Genomic DNA, 22,194 nt, shown 5'->3' on the forward strand with positions numbered 1-22,194 from the left:
GGGGGGGGGGGGGGGGGACAAGGGGGAGAGAGAAAGATAGAGTCGAATAAAGAACGGGCTAATGCTGTAATGGTATCAGAATAAGGAATAACAAATAAAATTATTTGTTAACGCTCACACGTGTGCTTTTTATTTTTCTATCATCCCATATTTCCGTTCGAATTCCTATGTCCAGTTGGTCGTACGTCACACACACACACACAGACGCGTTGTTGTCAATCGGTACGGAAAAATCGGTGCCTCGGCTCGTCCGATCAGTCTTTCGTCTACCATTTTATAGCCCTCCCGAAAAATCACACAAACACGTTTTAATTGTTATTCAACGTTCCAGTGGCGGTGGAGGAGACTTCCGACCAGTCATTCATTATCGCGATCTCGACGCACCGAGAGAGCCGGACGAGTTTCTCTAAAACGCAAGGACACATGCCTCGAAGCTCTCGAGGATCCAAGGAGACCGGTTGTTCTCGGATAATAAACGGAGCCCGACCACGTTCTCTGCTAAAAGTAACCTCGAGACTTGCGAAATGTTCGTGAAATGGTTAATCAAACTTCAAGAACATATTTAGCTCGTCGAAACAGAATTATATCTCGAAAAAGAAAATCTAATCCAGACGCAGGTTCATATAACCCGTAATATTTTTCTTTTCTTTCTTTCATCCCTATCCTGTAAAGTGCAATATGGCCCCGAGGTTTGGAATCGTTTATTTCAGGAACATCCTGTTGTATCTGTACATACTTAGCGCGTCGAACAATTCTTATTTGGACGAAGGACTAGCGCGGAGTTCTCTCCTGTAGAACTCCGTACGTTCGTGTACGTTGAAAAACAGTTTTTATACGGAAGCGGGGCAATCAACTTGTATACAGAAATATCCGTAGCTGCGTATACACGAATCTCTCGATAGCCAAACTGATCAATTTTATGGGATGATTGAAGGATCGAGAAATTGGATAATGTTGTGAACATTGAAACGTGTAGTTTTGAAATATATGGAGCGATCTTGTGTTAATTAAATACGTGTGAACGCCCGATACTTGTTTATGTTACCGTTTCCCAATATACCGGTTTTATATTCCGCAGAATTCAAATGAGTCACGTGTTTGTAAGATTCCACGAAAAGCCGTACTACTCTCGATCGGTCTGGCTTCCGATAGAGACTCGCCTAATTCTTAGGTGTGTGTACAAACGCGACGAGGGCTATCTCTGTCCGTTTCGACGGGTCACAGATACGCGTAATACTTTGTGTGTAACTGTAGTATCTAAAAATATAATGTCTCGTGCAAAATAGCGCTCGGCACGGTAAACAGAAGTAAAAACAAATCGGTACTTGTAATCGACTTTATGGTACATCAATAAATCTCTGTTGTTTCCTAATCATACCCTACGACTGGATTTTCTCTGCGTATATTACCGCCTGTAAACAATTTATTACGCAACATTGCATATCTACACGGCACAGTTTTATATACAATTAATTACACTGGTATCTCTCTGTCTCTTTCACACGCACACTCGCTCGGTCTGTAAGAAAAAATACTGTGATACGAGTCGTGGGAAACGTCATTCGGCTTCGTCTCGACGCGGGAGCAAGTTTTTAAGAGAATCGATGCTTGCAGTGTCTCTCGTCGCTTCCGTCCCCGCAGTCGTCGATCCCGTTGCATTTCATCCCCTTCGCGATGCATCTACTGTTTCTGCGTATAGATATCAAGTTATTGTTCGTGCGATCGTTAATTAACAACGATCGAGGGATAAATTGTAAAGTAAGATCGTAATATACTTCGAGACAGAATCGAGGTTAACTGTGCTGCGATAAACAGTCGATGTAAAGTAATGTCTCGATGAGTGCGACGTACTGGGGTCCGCATCAGAGCATTCATTGCAGGTTTTCAATCCCTCGTAAATTTGCTTTTTACCCGAAGCCTTTGCTTAGTTTCTGTTCACAGACACCTCTCGATTATTGTCTGGTTTGTTTTATACGATTATTGTCCAGGCGTTATCCCCACCACTGGGGAGAAGGCGTGGAACGGAGGCTAGGGCTTCGGGCAAACAACGAATTTACGAGGATTGGAAACATATCTCCCTACAAGATTATTGTCCTGGCGCTGACCCGAGTTCGGGACGATAATCGAGAGGTGTCTGTATTCTGTTTTGACTGGTTCTAGAGGGGAACATCCCCATTGGTGGGAATAACGCCGTTGCTCGTGTCGCATTCATCGAGGAATACATAGCACTCGATCCCGTCACATGTACACAAAGATCGATACTTACTGGCACGTGAATTCGTGCTTGTTGCAACGTCCCTGGCACCCGGAAGGTTCGTCGGACCCGTCGACGCAGTCCGGCAGACCGTCGCAGAAACGAGCCTTCAATATGCACTGTCCGTTGCTGCACGTGAACTCGTTTTCCGAAGGACACGCTGGTGTTCGGAACAACAAAACAATCGGCGTTGTGTGAATGCTCGACCGTGTTCGTCGTCGCCGTGGATCGATCGATCGAAGCCAAGGAAGCGGGCAGTGCGATATATATATATATATACATAATATCGGATGGTTAGAGCGTCGCGATTTTCAGTTCGCGCGCGCAGGAATTGTGTTAGGTTAGATTAACCAGCGTGTTCGGTTTAGGGGGAAAGGAAGATCGAAGACCGGGATGAAAAGCGGTATTGTGCAGAGGCAAAATCAAAGGGATCGTTGTGTGCCGGACAAGGAGAGAGAGAGAGACAGATATATATATATATATATATATATATATAGAGAGAGAGAGAGAGAGAGAGAGAGAGAGAGAGAGAGAGAGAGAGAGAGAGAGCGTTTAAGTATAGCGTATCGGGGTAATGGAGAAGCATATAAGCGGTGCGCAGCGGGACATGCGAAAAATTGTTCCAAAACGAACGGAATATGTACTCACACCAACCGAGATTACGACCTACGGAGGAGAGAACAGAAAACAAAAACGAAAGTTGAGAAAGAGAGTGAGTGGTCGACAGTAAGAGATAAATAGATAGAGAAAAAGATAAGTTCGTGATGGTCGATGGTACACGAACGAGTCGACCGATCGAGAGACCGTTCGTTGGACCGAAAATGTCAAAGAATCCATCGGGTAGAAGAAGAAATCAAACATAATATCCGATCGTTTGAACCAGTCGAATGATTCGGGAACCAACGACGCGCGCCTCTCGCGACACAGAGACAGAAGTCTCCGAGCCTCACCTAACGTGCAATTAATCTCGTCGGCCGCGTCCCAGCAGTCTATCTTCCCGTCGCATCTCTTTTCCAATGGAAGGCAGGAAGTCTCGTTACCGCACTGGAAATGCGTCTCCGGGTCGCAGACTGCAAAAAAACACGGCAACAACCGGCGTTATCGGTTGCGAATCTTCTAGCGCGTGGGCACCGTTCGCCACGAGTTTCGCTCGCGAGGACACCCTATACAACTGATCTACCACAGATTTCGTGGGATCTTGACTTTACACGAAAGAATATTTCAACATGTTTCGCATAAACAGGTGGTAAACATGGGCGTAGCCAGATTATCCATCGCGGAGTGGGAAGGGGCAAAATCCAATTTCTTTTTTATTCTACGGGGAAAGTTCCGTTGAGGAACGAAACGTCCCCGGACCCGGTCAGAGGGGTCTTCACCCGACAGGATTACACCGATTATTAAAGCGAAAAGTGGGAAACTGAAGCCTCGCGAACAGCGGCGTACAAACCGCGGCAAATCCGATAACAGAAAGTTATGGGTCGAGCAAAACTGGGCTAATTCGGTGTGCCAGAGGGAGAAAGCATAAGTTGCATACCGCAATTGTACTCGTCCGAATGGTCGTAACAATTCATATGGCCGTCGCAACGTTTCTCCGACGGGATGCAGAGTGTATTCGTGCAGGTCCACTCGTCGTCCAGACAGTAGTGTTCCACCTCCACGCACCTACTCGAACAGAGAATAAAACGATTATTACTGTAATATAAAATGTATGATAAATTAAGGGTTGACTAGAATACCCAACAAAGCATTCCTATAATTTGAGTAACTGTGAAACAAGAAATTTGAATTCCTTTATTTTTATGGGTTAGATACTTCTGATCGTTAAAGCAACACGAACCTGAACGCGTCCACATCGAGACGATGACACTTCTGTTTGTTGACCAGACAGAAACCGGCGCATCCTGTCGGATCCTCAGGATCGAGACCGGCCCTGCAGATTGGCACATCCTCGTCGACCAGAGCCACACAGACCTCTCCATTTAAGCAGTCATCGCAGTATCTGGTGGAGTTCAAATTTGGCGCTTCCGTTTCCGTGGTCGGCTGAGTGCCGTTCTCCGGAAACGACTGGTCGCCGCTTAAAAGGACGCTCGCGAGCAAGCTTTCGCTGCTCGTAGTCGTCGTCATCGTTATAATTGTTGTACCGTTTCGATGTTCCACGTTCCCATTCGAAAACAACGTTCCCGCGGCGAGCGTGTCGGCCGGCAACGAATCGTTCGCGGACGATTTCAGGTACTGTTGGATGATCTGCAGCTTTTCCGGCTCTGAAACCGATCGACGGAATAATCCCCACGGATGTCATATACGCGGGATGAGAACGAGATACAGTAAATCCTCCATGAGTGTTCGAAGGCTTCTCAGCAGTGACTTTTTAATGATGATTGATTTGAAATTCTCAAGGAAATTATATTTGTTTCAGCCGTATACATTCGCGTAACTAGAATTTTTTTCTGGGGCCCGCATAAGGCCATTAGTTTATGATATATTTAATGGTCAGTGCCGAGGAACCTTTGAACACTCTTCGAGGATTTACTGTAGCTCGTTAGAAAGCTTGCCAGGTTGCTAGAAATAACTGGTCGGTTGGAGAACATCCGACGGTCAACGCGTTCTCGGCGTTATTACTCGCGACACGCACACACGACTTAACCCTGCATATCCTAAATTAATTTTTATTGTTCAAACACGATTTTTCGTCTGTACATACAGGGTGTAAGAAAAGTATTGTATGTCCCTGAAATGGGTCACTCGTGGGGTGATTTGGAACAAGTTTTTCCTTAGCAAAAATGTTATCCGAGGCTTTGTTAACGAGATACGAACGAAAATACCCGTTCCCAAAAACGATCGCTCACCGAAGACGATGTAGAGAGCAACGGCGCCGATTCCCAGAAGCGCCAGAATGACAATCAACAGGAGGACCAAGGACCTGGAGCAGCCGGAAGTCTTCAGGGGCCGGGCTAAATGCAGGGTCCAACCGTGACGATGTTTCCGCAGTCTAGCGGGATGCGGGGGTGGCTCGCCGCGGACGCTTCGTCGTAAATTCACGCGATTCTGCGAGGACGGCGTCTGCGTTCGCACCGGAAGGGAGTAGGCCCTCTGTAACAAACAACTCTTCCCCCGTAAACATCATAACGGGACATAGAATTTTTTTTCCACTCGAAATTCACCCTTTTGTAAATTAAATTAACCCTTTTCCAAATTAAATTCAACCTTTCGCAATTTTCTAACCGAAAATTAACCAAAAAATGATTTTACAAAAATGTCGAACCACGGCGTATCAGAATTAACCGCCCATCGATCATTTGATTCGCAAAAGGATGAATGTGTTTTACGAAAAAAGTTGAATTTTACGTGCAACAACACATAGATCGTAAGTACTCGATCTTAAGTCGAATTTACCTGAAGCTCTGCCATCGGTACCGCATTCTCCTCGAAATGACGTTTCTCACCGTCGATTCCGCGAATATCGCTTATCTGTTTCCCGATAGAGTTTAAAGATCAGTTACCGCTGAGCAACAGCACGAGGGGCGCGGCAACGGTTCGGTTTGACGCCGCGGCAATGCGATTCTAGCGACGAAAACGGGAGGACGACGAATCACCACGGATCGTATTTCGTTCGACGCTTCTTGGAAATGTTTGTTGTCCGCGTATGATATCGTTGAGACGGCGTGGAACCATTTCTTTCCGGTCTGGTTACTTTCCTTCGGGAGAGACCGACGCGACCGTTAGGAAACTAACGAGGCAATGGTCCGAGTCGAACTGACACTGACTAACCGGCTCTCTGCCGGCGGCGCCTCAACGCGATCGACGTTCGACCGTCAAATTGTTAATTTCTATCCTCTCCACTATAATACAGTAAAACCTGTTTTTGTGCGGTCCTTTTTTATGCGATTTTATTTTTATGCGATTTGTTTTGTGCGATTTTATTTTTGTGCGATTTTTTTTGTGCGATTTTTTTTTATGCGGTATATGAATTTCAACGGCATTGGCATTACTGTAATGTTTTCTATCAGTGTACATATAAATATACACTTCAAGACGCTCTGTTCATTTGGTTTAAACAGTTTCCCGACAATGTACATTCAATTATTTTCGCTCGACGCGCTAGCAGCATACGCTTCGTATTCCGAGTTTTATCCACGACTCACGTGATTAAGGATTCATTTTATAGTGAGATTAAAGGTAAATAAATTAATTACTTTTGTTTCTATTTGTATATAGTTTTTATGATTTTCATTTTATTTTTAAACATATGTACTCCCTTAAAATGAATAATTGTAGCCAAAAAAAAGTGAAAAGAAAGACAATTCCATTAGAAACAAAAAATCTAATATTAAATAGACTAGCAGATGGTGAACCAATTCATCACAAGAAGATGCGCGTTAAGGATTACGACGACTAGCAGTGAATTATGTAATGTGCATTTTGAAAACTTCTCCATGTATACAATGAAAAATTAAATGCTTTTATAATGTGTAATTTAATTATTTATTTTGTTTGGAAGCACTTTCTCATGTATTTCGTAAATAACTGACGTATTTTCTAAGTGCGACTTTTTTTATGCGGTCCCTCTCCGCCGCATAAAAAAAAATTTCTGTAGTATGTCGTACAAAGTTGTTTATTATATGTAGTATTTATGAAATTTCCGAATATTTTTTTGTGCGGTTTCTTTTATGCGGTCCCTATCTACCGCATAAAAACAGGTTTTACTGTACACTACAGCTACTATATAATTAAATATAATAGTAGAAGGTTCCCGAATTCCCTTATTTTTATATATGTTGCTTGTTATTTCTAAATCAATTAATGTAATCACCACTATCATACACATATTGTCTATCGTATAGAGCAAAAAATCGTAGACATAACAAGTTACCAGTAATAGTCCAACACAGGCAAGTATCCAAATTCGACAAGCTTCCCCTACTATATTTTATAGCTAGGTCGATTAGGTTTCTTTCAAAAACACCGAACGTATCTCTTTATAAAACTTGACGATTTGAAAATTTTTCAGCTGGAAAACCACCGAGTCTGACTAACCGATATTCGAAGTTCCACGTTGAAAATATTTCTCGAGACCGATCCTCGATATCGATCGCGATTTCAACAAAAAAAAATTGTTAACATTTCGTTGCGACGGAGAATTTCACGCGGACTTCACTTACGAGAGGCTCGTGCGTGGCGTGGTGCCGCCGGACGATCATCGCGTCTGGCTATAGATAGACCTTTTCCACTTCCGTTCCGTTTTGTTCCCTTTAGCGAACCGAGGGGGGGGGGCGGACATGCGACGAAGGCGGAGGAGAAAGACCACGCGAGGTTTACCTCGTCGGACCGAGAGGCCACCGTCTACTCGAGGGAGACGAGTATATGTAACGTGTTCCGCGGGAGGAAGCCGACACCGTTGACAGCTTAAAAGCGCTCCCGTGAAATTTTAAGCCTATATACGCGCTGGAATCGTTAATCGCGTTTTTCTAGATCGTCCGCAGATACTGCGACCAATGGCGTCGCTTCGCGATGACGCTGCCCAAAACCGATAACGTAGCGTCCAAGATAGATCGTTACGAGAAAAGATATGACGCCAGTTGTATCCGTCCACGTAACAAGCATTACGGTAGCAAATTCATGTATGTATGTCCATTCGATTTATTCAAAGGAACATCTGAACTCCGCGAAACATGGAGTCGATCGGTTTGGGTACTGAAGAAAACATCGAAACGTTCGTGGAAACACGATCTTAGGACGAAACGTTAATTATGAAAACATAGCACCGTCGATCATGTCACGGGGAAACACTTTGATGGTAAGGTAGGAGTGAAACGAACGACTTACTTTGAAGTCTAGGGTGAGAAGAAAGAAAACGAGTCACGGCGACGATCGTCTCGAGTGGAACGCGACGACGGGGACCATTCCCTGTGTGAACTAGCCGGCCCGCGAAAATTTGTCGTCTACGGCGCGTTGATCTTAACACACTCCGACGATTCGAAATAGAACGGAAGGAGGAAGATTCGAGAAGACGAGACCCCACCTGTCGCTGTTAACGAAAACATTACGACGGTCTTTTATCCACGACCACCTACCACTTTTTTCCACGTCAGCCTAGACTCTTTCGTCTAGGCTGACGTGGAATATTATCACTTTTCCTGTTATTATAATTTAAAATCACGATATTGTAGCCTTTCAACACATTGCGGCGATATGAGTGTAATATACTTCTTGTGATTTCGTGATGCTTCGCGCGGTGATGTCGGAAACCTTGAGCATCGCGTAATTTTTGTACGAATCTGGGTCGTGAGCAGAGCGGCCGATCAGCCGTGACCAGAGATACGATTGATGGAATCCTCCGCGAGGTTTCATTTATATTCATCTCCGGCGGAATTAAAGACGACCGAACCTGACCGCAATGACGCGCTTTCCGAATAATAAATGGAAGAAGCTTGTCACCTATTGTGCGTAAGAATATCAATTGTTAAACGTTGTCCATGGGAACACATCTTACTCTCGCGAATGAACTAAATATGTAATACACAAAATTCCCAAAGATTCTATAATAAACAATTATGTGTTTTCCATTTTGTGTTCAACCCCCAAATAAGACCAATCCCGCCCTCTGGAAGGGTAAATTAATTTTTATACAGAAAGAAGCAAAAGTTTTTCCACCCTTCGAGAAAACACAAGTGTTCAAGAAATTTTAATTGATAATGTAATTGTGTTTTAATTGAATTGTCCGGGACAGCGCGAACGCAGTCCCGACTACCAAAAATTATACGCCCGAGATATCCACATTAGGGGTATTCGCAAGGGTCAGCCTAACCGAGGTGCAATGGAAAAGCCTCGCCCTGGAGGAACCGCCTTCTTGATCACGGTAACCTCTGCGCCAGGTAAGTATGCTTTCCTCCCCTATGCGTTTCTACTTGTAACGACGACCGTGCAACTTCGCTTGCGAGAAACATTGTCGGCCTAAATGCCGCCTAGCGACGAGTCGGTGAACTAAGGTATTTCAAACGACACAACCTACTGTTATGAGAATCATTGGAGATTAAAACAGTTTCGCGAATGGCACTGTGCACGATATGTTTAATATACAGGCTGCGATAAATTTTTAAACGGATTTCCATTGGAAACATGTCTTTCCGATGTTTTTAGAATCAGGTCGAACAGACCATGCATGCATTGGGTTAGTTAGAATATACGTATTGGTTTTCCCGCGCTTTTCCCAGCATTCTTTGCAGTCGATCGGTCGATAATTAACAGCTGATTCACGGATAAACAGACTCTCACCTGAAACGATCCGTGTTCCTTGACATCGGTATAGAATATCGGTGTTTCCTTCGCGTACCAACGATCCTGCGAATAAATCGAGTTCACCCTCATCCCAGCCCGGATCTTTTCCGGCGAAATCAAAGCCTTCTCCTCCTTGTTAACAGTCTCAGTCACGAGACCACCCTTTCGCTCATACTCGATCAAATTATCCGTGTTCGTCGGGGATCCCCCGAATTTCTCGGAAATCGTGAACACGTTCGGCAAATTGCTGCCTCTCGCGGTGAACTTCTCGGCCATCACCAGCCCTCCTGAACACGTTCTCGACGTTCCCAAATCGCACGGATCGAGAATCATTCTTGTATTATCGTTCGAGATCGTTACATTGATCCGTTGCTGCTCGTTGTCCCTATTCTTCCGCAATACAATCTCCTCTTCGTTTTCCCTTTCGTCGATCTCACACTTCTGATCGTTGCCCAATGCTACCGCCTTGATCCTGCAATGCTTGCAGTCCTTCTTCCTGCGTCTCCTGTTCGGCCTAGCCTCGATCGACTGCGCTCGACTCGCGATCTCGCGGGACGGATCGTTCTCCAGGGACGCAACAACGTTCGCCGCAACGTTTTCCGCGTTCTCCGACTCCTCCAGTCGGACATTCCTCTCGCGATTGGTCACGCGAACGGAAGAGCTAACGGCGGACGGATCGAGGCCGGTGGATCGACGAAACGGTAGCGTCAGATTGCGCCGAAAACCGGCGGGCACGTCGTCTCTGATCGACGATCTCGTCGCGACGTCGCGCGTTACGCGATCCTCCGCGTCGAACGCACTCTGCTGATCGTTCGCGATCGATCTTCGTGGATCATGGACGAAGGGGGAGATCGTCGAGATTTCCTCGACACCCGGCATAATGTCCTCGTACACGTGGCCATCAGCGATCGAAACGGACGGGTTCGAGACGAAATCGATCCTTGAAAGAAGATAGGACTGTTGGGAAATGGTAGCTGCCACTGGGATCACTGGCTGCTGCTGCTGTTGCTCCTCCTCGAAACCTTGGTTCTCCATCTGGAACGGAGAAGAAAATAAATAGGAGACGTTCTAAACTTTTCTGCCATCGATTAATATACAGAGTGTTCACGGTAATTTGTACCATTTCAAACCAAAACAGTTCTCGATCCCAAAGTATTGTTCAAATTCCCGAATCATGATCACTATGAATAACTTTCGTTCGTAAATATGCAAGGGAACGTAACAACCGACAAGATCGGTCGTTCCTTTCGCAACGAACAGATCTCGATTCCAAAAGGATGGAAATGGGCGTAGAAGGATCAGCGATTCGCGCCCCCCTGTCCGACCACCTGCGTCGTCCACGCGATCGACGATCCTTCGCTCGCAGGCGTTTCGACGAGTAGTTTGATCGATTCACGACAGTTTACGTTGCCCCACACGGAACATATATGTAGAGGGAAGATAGAGAGAGAGAGAGAGAGAGAGAGAGAAAAATGAAGAAAGACAGCCGGGGGCTGCCTCGTGGAGATAATTAAGCGTTTTGTGGGCCGTGCCGCGGCGGCCCCTCTTCTCCTCGCCAATTATCGTGTCCCCGATGATCGCCGTGGCTCGTTTTTCTCCGGCAGCGCGCGTCGCTCGGTGGTGGTTCTCGCCCGAGGTAGCCGACCGATTCGTTTATCGATTCGTTTATCGAATGTGGGTAGAGAAAAAGCCGGACGCTCCCACGAGCGACCGATTCGAACGGTCATTTATGACCGTTAAACGAATCGACATGACCGATCGGCTAGCCATCGATCGCCCATCCCCCCATTTCTTCATTGCTGATCGACTTTCAAACTTTGATCCCCGAGAAATCGACCAGTAGACGCGTATGATCGCGTGAGTAGGAGTTTCCGAAAGGAAATTAGAAGACAGTCTGCACAATATTTTTTGTAACCTAGTATAAATACGCTGGTCTTTCTTTTCAACGCTGTTACGGGGCTTAACCCTTTCGTTCCCACCTTGGAGTACGGTGACAGAGTCATTTTCGACACGAATGTACAAATAAGCTATATCTAACTTATCGATTTGTTAATCGAATTTAAGCTAGGAGTTGTTCATATTTAGTCCTATAAGAACAGTAAGTTTTTTCAATTATTTCGTCCGAAAGTATGCTCAAAAAGAAGGAAGCATGGGTTTTACAAAATAAAATGTTTAGTATCGTGCGTTTTTGTTCATATCTGTGAGGATATAATAGTTTCTTCTAGTCTTGTGTCGATGGTGTCACAGAAATTTGAACCTTGCTTTTAAAAGCTTATCGGTGAAATAAGACATTGTTGATCCTTCGTTTCTCATTCGTTCGATGGAATTCAATTGTCGAATATCGTTACAAACACATTGTAGAAACTTACGAAACCGTAAATTCTTTCGAATACGTCAAGAGGGTTTATCGATCAAAAGTAAAAAAAAAAAGTTGGGTTTCGATTATGAATAACATTATAATGTGAACTGTTACGTATAACCTGTGATAAAAAGTGACGTATGAAACCTGCCATTAGACAGTTTGAAAATGTTAAAATGTTCTTGCAAATCATTTATACTTTTAAAAAATAATTTTTATAAAATACAACAATACAAATAAAAATAAATATATTTACTAAATACACCAAAACATTTCTCTGGCAATTTATAAATAATTTGGGAACGAGAGGGTTAAGACCGGTTGCCGGTCTATCTTTCGCTCTTGTGGCAAGTAAACAGCGGCGACGCGAGGGGCCGCAAATTGAACGAAACGCGAAGCAGAGTCGCGACGCGAACGAGGGAGCGGAATTAACCGTCTCGTTGGGGAGCAGCATCCCAACGATTGTCGCAATTATCGCGACTTGACTCTCCGATTGATCCCGTCCAGTGAAAGCCTACTGTAACTCTGACGTCATCGACCTCGCGATGGATCTTCGACGGACCTTCTGCGAGAGATCGCCGCGTTTATTGCGTGTCGACGGCGTTCCGTTCTCTCCGATTCCATGACGGAGATTTCGCTGGCACGTTTGTCACGTGAAATCAGTTAGCTAGAGACACGAGGAAGGGGACCAGGGTGGAAAAATGAAATCTTGTCGCGTGATCCCACCACCCTTCGAGTCCTGAATTTTGGGGGAAAGACGACGATGGTTTCCGTCGAATCGACGGCTCTAATCTCCGGCGGTCTTAACGGATCTACGCTCCGACGATCTAGGATTAATTCCTTGCGTAGATATACAGGGTGAAACAAAAAAGTATTCATAATTTCTGAGGTAAATAATACTAGTCAAATGATGAAAAAAAAGTCGTGATAAACATAGGTCGAAAAAATTAATATTTTGAAAGTTATAAACAATTGTTCGTTTCGGTTAAAGCGACAGACTCGGTACTCTTATGGTGGTTTCCATATGCTTCGATAGCGTTCCTAACCCAGAAAGTCGCTTGCTTGAACCGACAGAAAGAATTCTGTTTATAAGTTTTGAAAATGTTAATTTTTCGACCCACTTTTAACAGTAGGTTTTTTTCCATCATTTTTTTTTTGCTTCACCCTGTATGTATGTTTGTTTCGACACGGCTTGTGCGTGAGTCAACCGAGGTGACGCGTTCGGTGAGTGTATAACAGGATCGACGAGTGATCGATCGAATGCTAACGAGGAAAACGCGGTTTCCGGTCCCGGACCAGTCATCGATCGACACGGAAGAAAATCCTGGATGACCAAGGACGACGAAGATTACGCCGATGCGAGACCACGCGGAACCACCTTCGACCAAGAGGCATCTGATTTTCGAAATCTGTTACGGTAGACTGTTGATTCATCGTGGATTTTTTGCATTTTCTTAATTTTCTGTATTTCCTGCAGTTTTATAATTTTCTGTATTTTCTGCAGAATGGAGTAGAAGCTTCGACAACGTCGGGTAGAATTTCTGTACTATATTTTACACTTTGTTTAACCCTTATGTCAAACACCTTCAATTTTTTGCAAATAAATTCACTCTGTATACAGTAATGTCTCGATGAATGCGACGAAGTGTTGAACGATGAATTGTTTTCAACTTCTAAATAAATGTTTTTTCCACAAAGTCGAGCCTCTGCTTAGCTTCTGATTATTCTCTTTTAATTGGTTTCAGAAGGGGACCTCACATTTATAGCATTCATCGAGGAATCACTGTACTTTCCTTCAATCTTCTCAACAATAAAAAATAGTATGGATCGAAAAATGTTCCTCGACAATATAAATCGTGCTGACGGATGAAATTCGGCGAGGAAAGAAGAAACACCACCAAAAGAGCCTTCCATTGCGCGTTTCCCGGCACCGAGAGCTATTATTAAAGTTCCTGCATCCGGTCACGGTTTTCTTTCCCGTCGGGGGAGAAGACGTTTTTTGCATTCGCTGCTCGCAACGGACGAGTGAGTCGACGTTGCGGCGTTTTAACGCGCGATTCGATTGATTATTATTGAAGGAACGTCGTCGCCTGTCTCCCCTTTTTTCAGTTACACGAATCCCGAATTGTCCCTCGATCAGTCAACCCTCGCCGAAAGTTTTTGCATTCCCACTTGCTTTCAATCTTGCTCGAGAAAATCACGTTTTCGGGTGATCGACGATTCTCCCGTAGCATCCGTAGATGGAACATGATTTAATTTATTTTATTGCCATTAACGGGAAGACCCAATTTTATACGAAAGTTTAACAAAAACAAAACACTACTTACAGTAGTTTTAAGTATACAAAAGAAGTTTTGATCTTATCAATTTTAACACGTTAAATGCCGCAGGATTTTCGTAAATTTTATTCACAGCGTCGAAGTGAAATTTTCATTGGACAGAGTGTAGAAGAATAAAATTTGATATAATATTATGAAATTTAATTATGTTATCATAATTTTGGCATTTACTTTGTAGAAGTTTACCGATTAATGGTTCAATGTTAATAATATCGACAAGTATACTCCCTAGACTCAGGGTCACCAGTGACCCCCACGATATTCAACGTATTAAAGAATAAAAGTGCAACAATGACGAAAGAAATTAGGTAAGAACGATTGAAGATCGCATTTTGTCGCGTGTTATGTGAAGCCTGTGGATCGATTTCCCTTCGAACGATCCCTCTTAGATGGATAGGAGGGTGGGCAATGAGGGGCTGACCTCCGTTTTGTCCGTTTTCGAGCGATTGGTCAGCCGAAAGGGAGCAAAAGGGAGGAAGAAGCGATGGCAGCAATCGGTCGGTCGACTCCGACCGATGGCTAATTGCTTCTCGTCCACGCTTCTACGGCTGCCGTCTCTTCTTACGTGTTTCCACGCCGTTCTATTCGTCGTTGTACTCAATTAAAGGTTAACCAATTAGCGCCGCCGCGAAAGGATTCGGCGCAGCTGACGTGTCGCGTCGTGGTGGCCCTTTCCTCGATTTCGTTCGAACGATCCCTTCCTTCCCCCTCCCTTGAAGGAAGGGCTATATAATTGCAGCATAATGCGGCAGGTTTTAGAGCAGAGGCCTATCAACGATATCGACTAATCTAATTTTATTTTTCTGCAGGTAACACCATTCTAACCATTCAAGAACCAGGGACATAAACCGGTTTAATTATCATACCGGTATTATGCCATCAAAGTTATACCGAAACCGATATATTACCGAAAACCGAAATAAATACCGGTATTTGTGCGATTTCTATAAAGGTAGGACTTATATAAGGTTATATAGGACGAAGGTACAACCGAAAATACCGATATAATACCGGTATTATGTCATCACTGTCACTACCCTTATTAACGAAATCGTTATTACCCCCAAGAATAATTTCTGAAAAGCAATAGAGATCGATATTATCCAAAAACGAGATTTCATATGATTGAAATTCTAATTAGATTCTGATTCTTGACAAAACCATTCAGTCACTGGTGCAAAATTACTCGCGAAACTACCGATCATCCTGGTGTTCCCTATAGTACGTGGATCGGTGACTGAATGGCAACCAGTAATCGAAAGTTCGCCGTTAACGTTATCGATACGAAGAAGGAATCCTCCCTCGGGCGCGTGCCGCGGCCCCCTTCCACCGAGACACATCGATTCATCGCCTAATTCGTTACGGTCCAGCGTGTGTCGTAATTGGTTCGGTCGGTGATTAATCGAGGGTCCCCGGTTTTCGACGGCGGACAATTACCCGGGACAGGAGGAGAGCAACAGCAACAGTGCACACACGAGAACCTGGCACGTGTGCGGTTACGCTGGGCCTTTGAAATTAGTCACGTTGCGAAGACGCGTGCCGCGCGTAGAAACGCTAGCGGATTCCGCTTCAAGGGCTCACGCCTCGATTTCTCCATCGTTTGCGCGTCTATGGGTGCAGCGATTCACCCATTGTGCTTCTTCGTAACGATCACTGTCGCGATCCTGACGGATTATTGTCTATTGTGAATTACAATTAGAGAAACTTTATCAATGACTTTCAAAATTGGATGACAGATAGTTTAACCTTGAGAGGACAGGCAAGGTTAATAACGATTTTTTTTGTATTTTTGCAATAAGACAATTCACCCCTTGATTATAGTTTTCTGTGACTCTTACAAGGGAAGGCACTGTCCCCCTCCGATTTTGATGAAACTTCGTATGTCTGTTAAGCGGTCAGAAATAAGGGATAAGTATTTTTCTTTATCGGCTGAGACGCGATTTTAAGGGGTGAAACCACATCTCGAAAACCAGAGATACATGAAAACTTATAAGTATTTCGAATCGATACTTCGAGGGGTGGTTTCACCCGTTAAAGTCTTGGAGTTTAGATAATCTTAAGAGATTGAACGATTTAAGTTAAAGATGACTTCAATTAATCTTAAGAAGATGATCGTGGGATCCTAACAGTGAATAAACCACGAATTACAAGAAAAAGTTTTGTCATTTCAACGTTGTAGATCTGTCCAGAGGATCAACGTTTCGAATTGTTGCTGGATGACTGACCGTGGAATGGGCAGCGGAGCGTAGATCGCGCCTCGTCGATTGTAACCGTGTATATCGCGTGCCAGATGTAGAACAGGTCTCTCTCGAGCGGCGACCGCTATGGAGCAACCGATATCCGTGCTCAGGAAGACGTATGTATGTATATTGAGCCCCATTGAACGGCGAACGCAGCCGGTGGAAAATTCGAACATCGACATTGAGCAAGAGACACGAAGAACTTAAGAAATGCGGTTTCGGAGAAGGTGCACCGTGTTCTTTGGTCGCACGTGTCGCGCCATATGTCGCGTTCTGGGCAAAGGGGTAACGTGTTACGCACCTATTGACAGTTATGTCAGAGGGTCGATAGGAGGGAACAGGAGAAACCGACGATATTGCACATATACAGGGTGTCCAAAAATAGCTTCGACTCGAGGAAACGAGGGATTCTCTAGAATGATTTGGAACAACTTTTTCCTTAGCAAAAATGTTATTCGAGGCTTTGTTAACCCCTTGGGTACATTTGACGTCTGAGACACGTCATTCACTTTTTTCCCCTAAGAGCGGATGACGTGTCTAAGACGTCAAACCAAAAATTAAACTTTTAGGGACATTTGACATCTGAGATACGTCATTTTTTTTTTTTTTCATAGATCAATTTCATTCATCAATAAAAATATCACACTCTGCATAATTATTAGTAATTGTTTTTTTTATAAATTGAATTTATTTCATTTAGTTTTATTTTGTTGTTATTAATTTATTTTTGTTTTGCAATTCTAATTAGTTGAAGACATCTTAATACTACGTATGTCGCCAATATTTTAGAAACAAATACATTCTTACGTAAAATGTACTGCCTTTACATACTACTCCAAGCAACCAAAAATTATTTCCGTTCCACATGCAAATATTTTCTCAAATAAATCCGTACCCAAGGGGTTAACGAGATATTAACGAAATACCCGGAGCAATCAGAGCGCGAATAATACATAGTGAAAAACAGTAGTATCTAAGGATGAGATTAAATAATTGTTTGCAGAATATCGACTTACTCGGGAAGTATTTCATTTTGTTATAAAAATTAGAATTTCCACGTTTAAGTAATTAAAAATAACGAAGTACTTTTTATGTTCTATACGTTGTTCGAAACTCTTTATCTAGATAATGAATTTCCCCACTTTTAGATATGTACATGCATTCCAGGGGGGAAGGGGAACCGTTCGCCAGGCGTCGCCGGTGTTTGCAGCGCATAGATCTATATCACGTTCCAACGCGATCAAACGCCAACGGCTATCGATCTAATTGCGGCTATTTTTGCGTTATTAATACTATCTCCCCCTACCGTTTTCTGTGTCATGGATCAGTTATAAACGAATTTTGCCTAACGAGGCGTTTCAAATTCTTCCCGCCAAAAGCGTTCTTGGAGGAAGGGAATCGAGGACGATGGGATTTCTCGATTCTTCCATGACATAATAATAGAAAATAAATTTTTCCCAAAGTATATATAACAAATGACGATAAAAAACATTAGATTCGACGGTGAATTCTTCTGAGAAGAAAAGGAAGACGAAAGGTGGTAGAGGCTAGTGAGTCCCCACGAGGACGATGGGATTTCTCGATCCTTCAATGACATAATAATAGAAGATAAATTTTTTCCAAAGTACATGTACCATATGACAATAAAAAACACTAGATTGGACGGTGATTCCTTCTGAGAAGAAAAGAAAGATGAAAGGTGGTAGAGGCTAGTGAGTCCCCACGAGGACGATGGGATTTCTCGATCCTTCAATGACATAATAATAGAAGATAAATTTTTCCCAAAGTACATGTACCATATGACAATAAAAAACACTAGATTCGACGGTGAATTCTTCTGAGAAGAAAAGGAAGATGAAAGGTGGTAGAAGCTAGTGAGTCCCCACGAGGACGATGGGATTTCTCGATCCTTCAATGATATAATAATAGAAGATAAATTTTTCCCAAAGTATATATAACAAATGACGATAAAAAACACTAGATTCGACGGTGAATTCTTCTGAGATGAAAAGAAAGATGAAAGGTGGTCGAGGCTAGTAAGTCCCCACGAGGACGATGGGATTTCTCGATCCTTCAATGATATAATAATAGAAGATAAATTTTTCCCAAAGTATATATAACAAATGACGATAAAAAACACTAGATTCGACGGTGAATTCTTCTGAGAAGAAAAGGAAGATGGAAAGGAGTAAAGGCTAGTGAGTCACACCCCCGGAATTATTGTGCTCGAACGGCATTACTTGAGATGCTTCGCGAACGATACTCCACCCGGCCGATTCCTCGTCCGTTATTCCATTCCCGTGTAGTACTCTCGCACAAGCGGGTGATACCGCGGGAAACAACAATGCCGCATTATACGAGAAGAGCGTGGCCGGCTGGAGAGAGCCTGGGCCCAGGCCACGACTCGGCAACGAATATATTTTTTTTTTTTTTTTTTTTTTTTTTTAAAGGAGAAGATATCGCGATTACGGGGTTCTTCTCCGGGTTTCCACCGGCTCCAGATCGCGGCCATTAATTCTGCGGAACGCTTATTATCTTTCGTTGCCTTCATATTTGCTTTGCTAATTCTTAGATGTCGATCGGAGGCAGGGAGAACGGGTGAGGGGAGGAAATCGGCGGTTTCTCGTGGATTAAACGGTATACAGTACATAAATCCTATTGTTTAAACGCTGGAGATTAAAACCATATTAATCCGCCTGATTGCGCGATACAATAATATAGAAATCCATTCGATATTAACGGTGAACTCTGGGTAAACGATCCGTAAAATCGTACGGATTAGATCGGTGAACCTTGCACTCGATTTGTATCGAAGCAACAAGGAGAATAATCTTAAAGATTGTAATTATAAAGAATTGTGATTCAAACGGAAAAAAATTGAATCTGTAAGGAGGAAAAATTACGTGGGAATCGGTTGAATCGACGCGCTAAAGAAATAATAATTCTGTACTGCGAATGATCGAGGCACGAAACGAGAGAACGGCACGATGGACGATGTAAAACGGTTCGATAACAACCGTGTGTGTTTCTCCGATGCATCGATTGCGTGTGGACACGGGTGTTGCGAGAGAGACACCGGCCACGGGAACTGGAACGTTCTTAACGAACGGAAATTCTTTCGCGGTGGATATTTCAATCGCGACCCGTGTTTCCTCGTCCCACGGTGACAACCGTCGCCTTTCCATCTCGCCGAGATGGAATTCTTGCTGTTAACGCGTCAGGCACGTGCGTTCGCGTCCGAATTGCTAATGGAGCAGACGTTATACATCGAAAGGAATGGAATGAAAGAAGAAACAAATAACGCAGAATGTGGAACAATTTTACTGGGAGGATTCTAAATGTTAAATTATTGTAAGAGGAAAATCTAGAATGACGCAATTGCGTTTGAAGTTTTATTCCCGGGATAACGTCACACTGGGTGCATTCTGCGTGCCGAATTGAAACGAAAATCAAGAATGACGAAATTGCGTTCGAGGCTTCGTTTTCGAATTAGCGATTATTGAATGGACGCGTGAAATTCGCCTGACGCACCGGGTTATTCTACTTGAGAGGCGCGTTCTTCGACTGTTTCGCGACGTGGTGTCATTCTATTTCAAGCTAGAACTACCAAACCAGTTGAAATGAATGGTTAGTACATTCTCGTAACAACGATTAAAACATAACAATGCATTAATAAAGCACCATATAACTGGGGCCTCATTCAAAACATCCGACGCGTCAGACGTCTATCAACCGTATCTTCGATAACTCGAAAACGAAGCCTCGCACGCAATTTCGTCATTCGTGATTTTCGTCTCAGTTCAACACGTAGAATCCACCTTAAAGTGTCCCCGTATTTTTATCAACATCCTGTAGATATCGCCGCCGTTCATACGCCTGACGCGTACAGACGTTCCCGCCTCCGCGGAGTCGACGATGTCCGTCGACTTTTTCGCGTCGAGGGAACGGCTCGTGGGACCCGTTTCTGACAACGGATAATATTATAAATCGTCCGGCAGAGGCACGTCGAACGACAACGGTGCAACGCGGGTGGGTCAGCGCCGCGTGCGCTCGTAAACGCGCCGGCGTAAAGTCTATTCAAATCACAATGGCCCATTCCTCGTGTGGCTGGGAATGATTTGCGGGGCCCCGGGGTCCGAAGCGAAATTATTAGGTTCTTGCCCGGGTGAACGAAAGCCACCGACGGGCTATTAATCGGTTTTTGGTCCCCGTGGAATCGCGGCGTTTTACGACCAACGGCCGACCCGTTCGGCAACGGCGCTGTGGCGGACTCTGAGCGCCGCCGCGATTTAATTGAATAACCCAATCGGCTCGAAATCGGTTTTGCAATCGTCGATGTGTTCATTTTGTTCCTGCTGCTCGTTCGACTCGAGATATCGATAATTGCGCCACGGTCGGGATCACTCGAATAGAAATATTTCCATTGTAGACGTGACCGAATGGTACATAGTCGACGTTATGCCTGATTAAAACATATCGGTTCGAGATTTATAAATGGAAATTTATTTTACAAGGTTAATTGTATAGTTTAGAGGGAATGTAAAATTGCAAATTTCGAGAAACATGTGTGAGAATTTATTTGGTGTACGAGATAATTTGTGACCCCACAATTAATTATTATCGACTGAGAACAGTCATGTTATCGAGAGGGGATTCGGTAGCTTCCCCCAAAATGGCGTAAATGCGTAGAAAGTGATGGGCACTATCTTCAAGGTTAGACTAGATGTGATTTTTTAAAATAAATAAACGATTAAGCCAGACAAAGGAGGAATTGACATATTAAAGTTTGAAGAAAATCGGAGATGCCAACCGAATTTGAAATTATTACCAATATTATATTATTAACACATTGCATGTCAACGATTGCATAATATAACGACTATCCTCGTAACGATGGTAAATACCGTATAAAATAAGAATCTTTATCGCGGCAATAAGTTTCCTCGTGGACTGGCGTGGCAGAATAGGCGGCAGAGCGCACGCGTCAGCGTCTCCTGATACTTATATACGGCATCCGAGCCGTGTCTTTCAAGGAGGGGATGTAGCTCAGTGGTAGAGCGTTCGCTTTGCATGTGAAAGGCCCCGGGTTCGATCCCCGGCATCTCCAACTATCTTTTTTTTGTTTTTCATCGTCGATATTAATTTTTTTTTTTCGTTACCCAACCAGCCCGTCGTTCGTCCCCCAAAATGCGCAACATTTCCCGGACGACAGGCGAAAATCGTTCACGGGGGAGGTGGAGGAATGTTAAATATTTACGGCCACTGAATAAATTCCTCGACCTTCCTTCGATAGAGTACTCCGAGAGAATTCTGTCGAATCAGACCCACACGAATTGTTCGTTCGATTGAATCTACAATGGAAAAGCCAGTTCTAACTGGACACTGAAATGGGTTAACACAGAGAACAACTTGGACGATTGAACTGGAGAAGAGAAATTCCGTTGACAGAGGCTTCCTTGGTGGTATGTGTAAAGGAAGGCTGTCGAATTCGAACCACTACTGTAAATTGTCAGGTCTTTAACATGAAATATATATGTTGTTTATACACTAAGTTAATTTAATAACCACTTTCATACATATACAGGGCGATACTACAAGAAAGGGGTTCATAAGGTCTAGGGTAGATAGTACTCGCCGAATGACAAAAAAAATTCTAATAAAGAGGGGTTGAAAGATTAATATTTTATTTATTAAAACGAGTGACTTTCTCGCTTCAGGAGCAACAGT

The 22,194-nt window shown here is 43.7% G+C and overlaps 2 protein-coding genes and 1 non-coding gene across 5 annotated transcripts in view; 2 read left to right on the plus strand and 1 right to left on the minus strand.

Moving 5' to 3' along the window:
• LOC107192532 (serrate RNA effector molecule homolog) overlaps positions 1-1,323 on the plus strand; it is a 7,929-nt gene extending 6,606 nt beyond the window's left edge. For all 3 annotated transcript variants that reach the window (XM_015581811.1, XM_015581812.1, XM_015581815.1), the window contains exon 16: positions 332-1,323. In XM_015581811.1, the coding sequence (XP_015437297.1) occupies positions 332-410 (79 nt within the window). In that variant the 3' untranslated portion in view covers positions 411-1,323. The remainder of the gene's footprint in view (positions 1-331) is intronic.
• A 41-nt stretch (positions 1,324-1,364) lies between these two features.
• On the minus strand, positions 1,365-5,723 carry LOC107192596 (very low-density lipoprotein receptor-like). The gene is made up of 8 exons (XM_015581890.1): positions 5,648-5,723; positions 5,101-5,344; positions 4,092-4,515; positions 3,789-3,916; positions 3,205-3,324; positions 2,903-2,920; positions 2,267-2,414; positions 1,365-1,689 (listed from the first exon to the last, which is right to left on the minus strand). The coding sequence occupies exons 1-8, from the start codon at positions 5,660-5,662 to the stop codon at positions 1,593-1,595; spliced, it is 1,194 nt and encodes a 397-aa protein (XP_015437376.1). The 5' UTR covers positions 5,663-5,723; the 3' UTR covers positions 1,365-1,592.
• Positions 5,724-21,502: 15,779 nt separating this feature from the next.
• Positions 21,503-21,574, plus strand: Trnaa-ugc. The gene has a single exon. It is a non-coding gene; the product is annotated as a tRNA-Ala (tRNA).
• Positions 21,575-22,194: the final 620 nt, after the last annotated feature.

Source organism: Dufourea novaeangliae, unplaced genomic scaffold, assembly GCF_001272555.1.
Source record: "Dufourea novaeangliae isolate 0120121106 unplaced genomic scaffold, ASM127255v1 scaffold355, whole genome shotgun sequence".
Lineage (NCBI taxonomy): Eukaryota > Metazoa > Arthropoda > Insecta > Hymenoptera > Halictidae > Dufourea > Dufourea novaeangliae.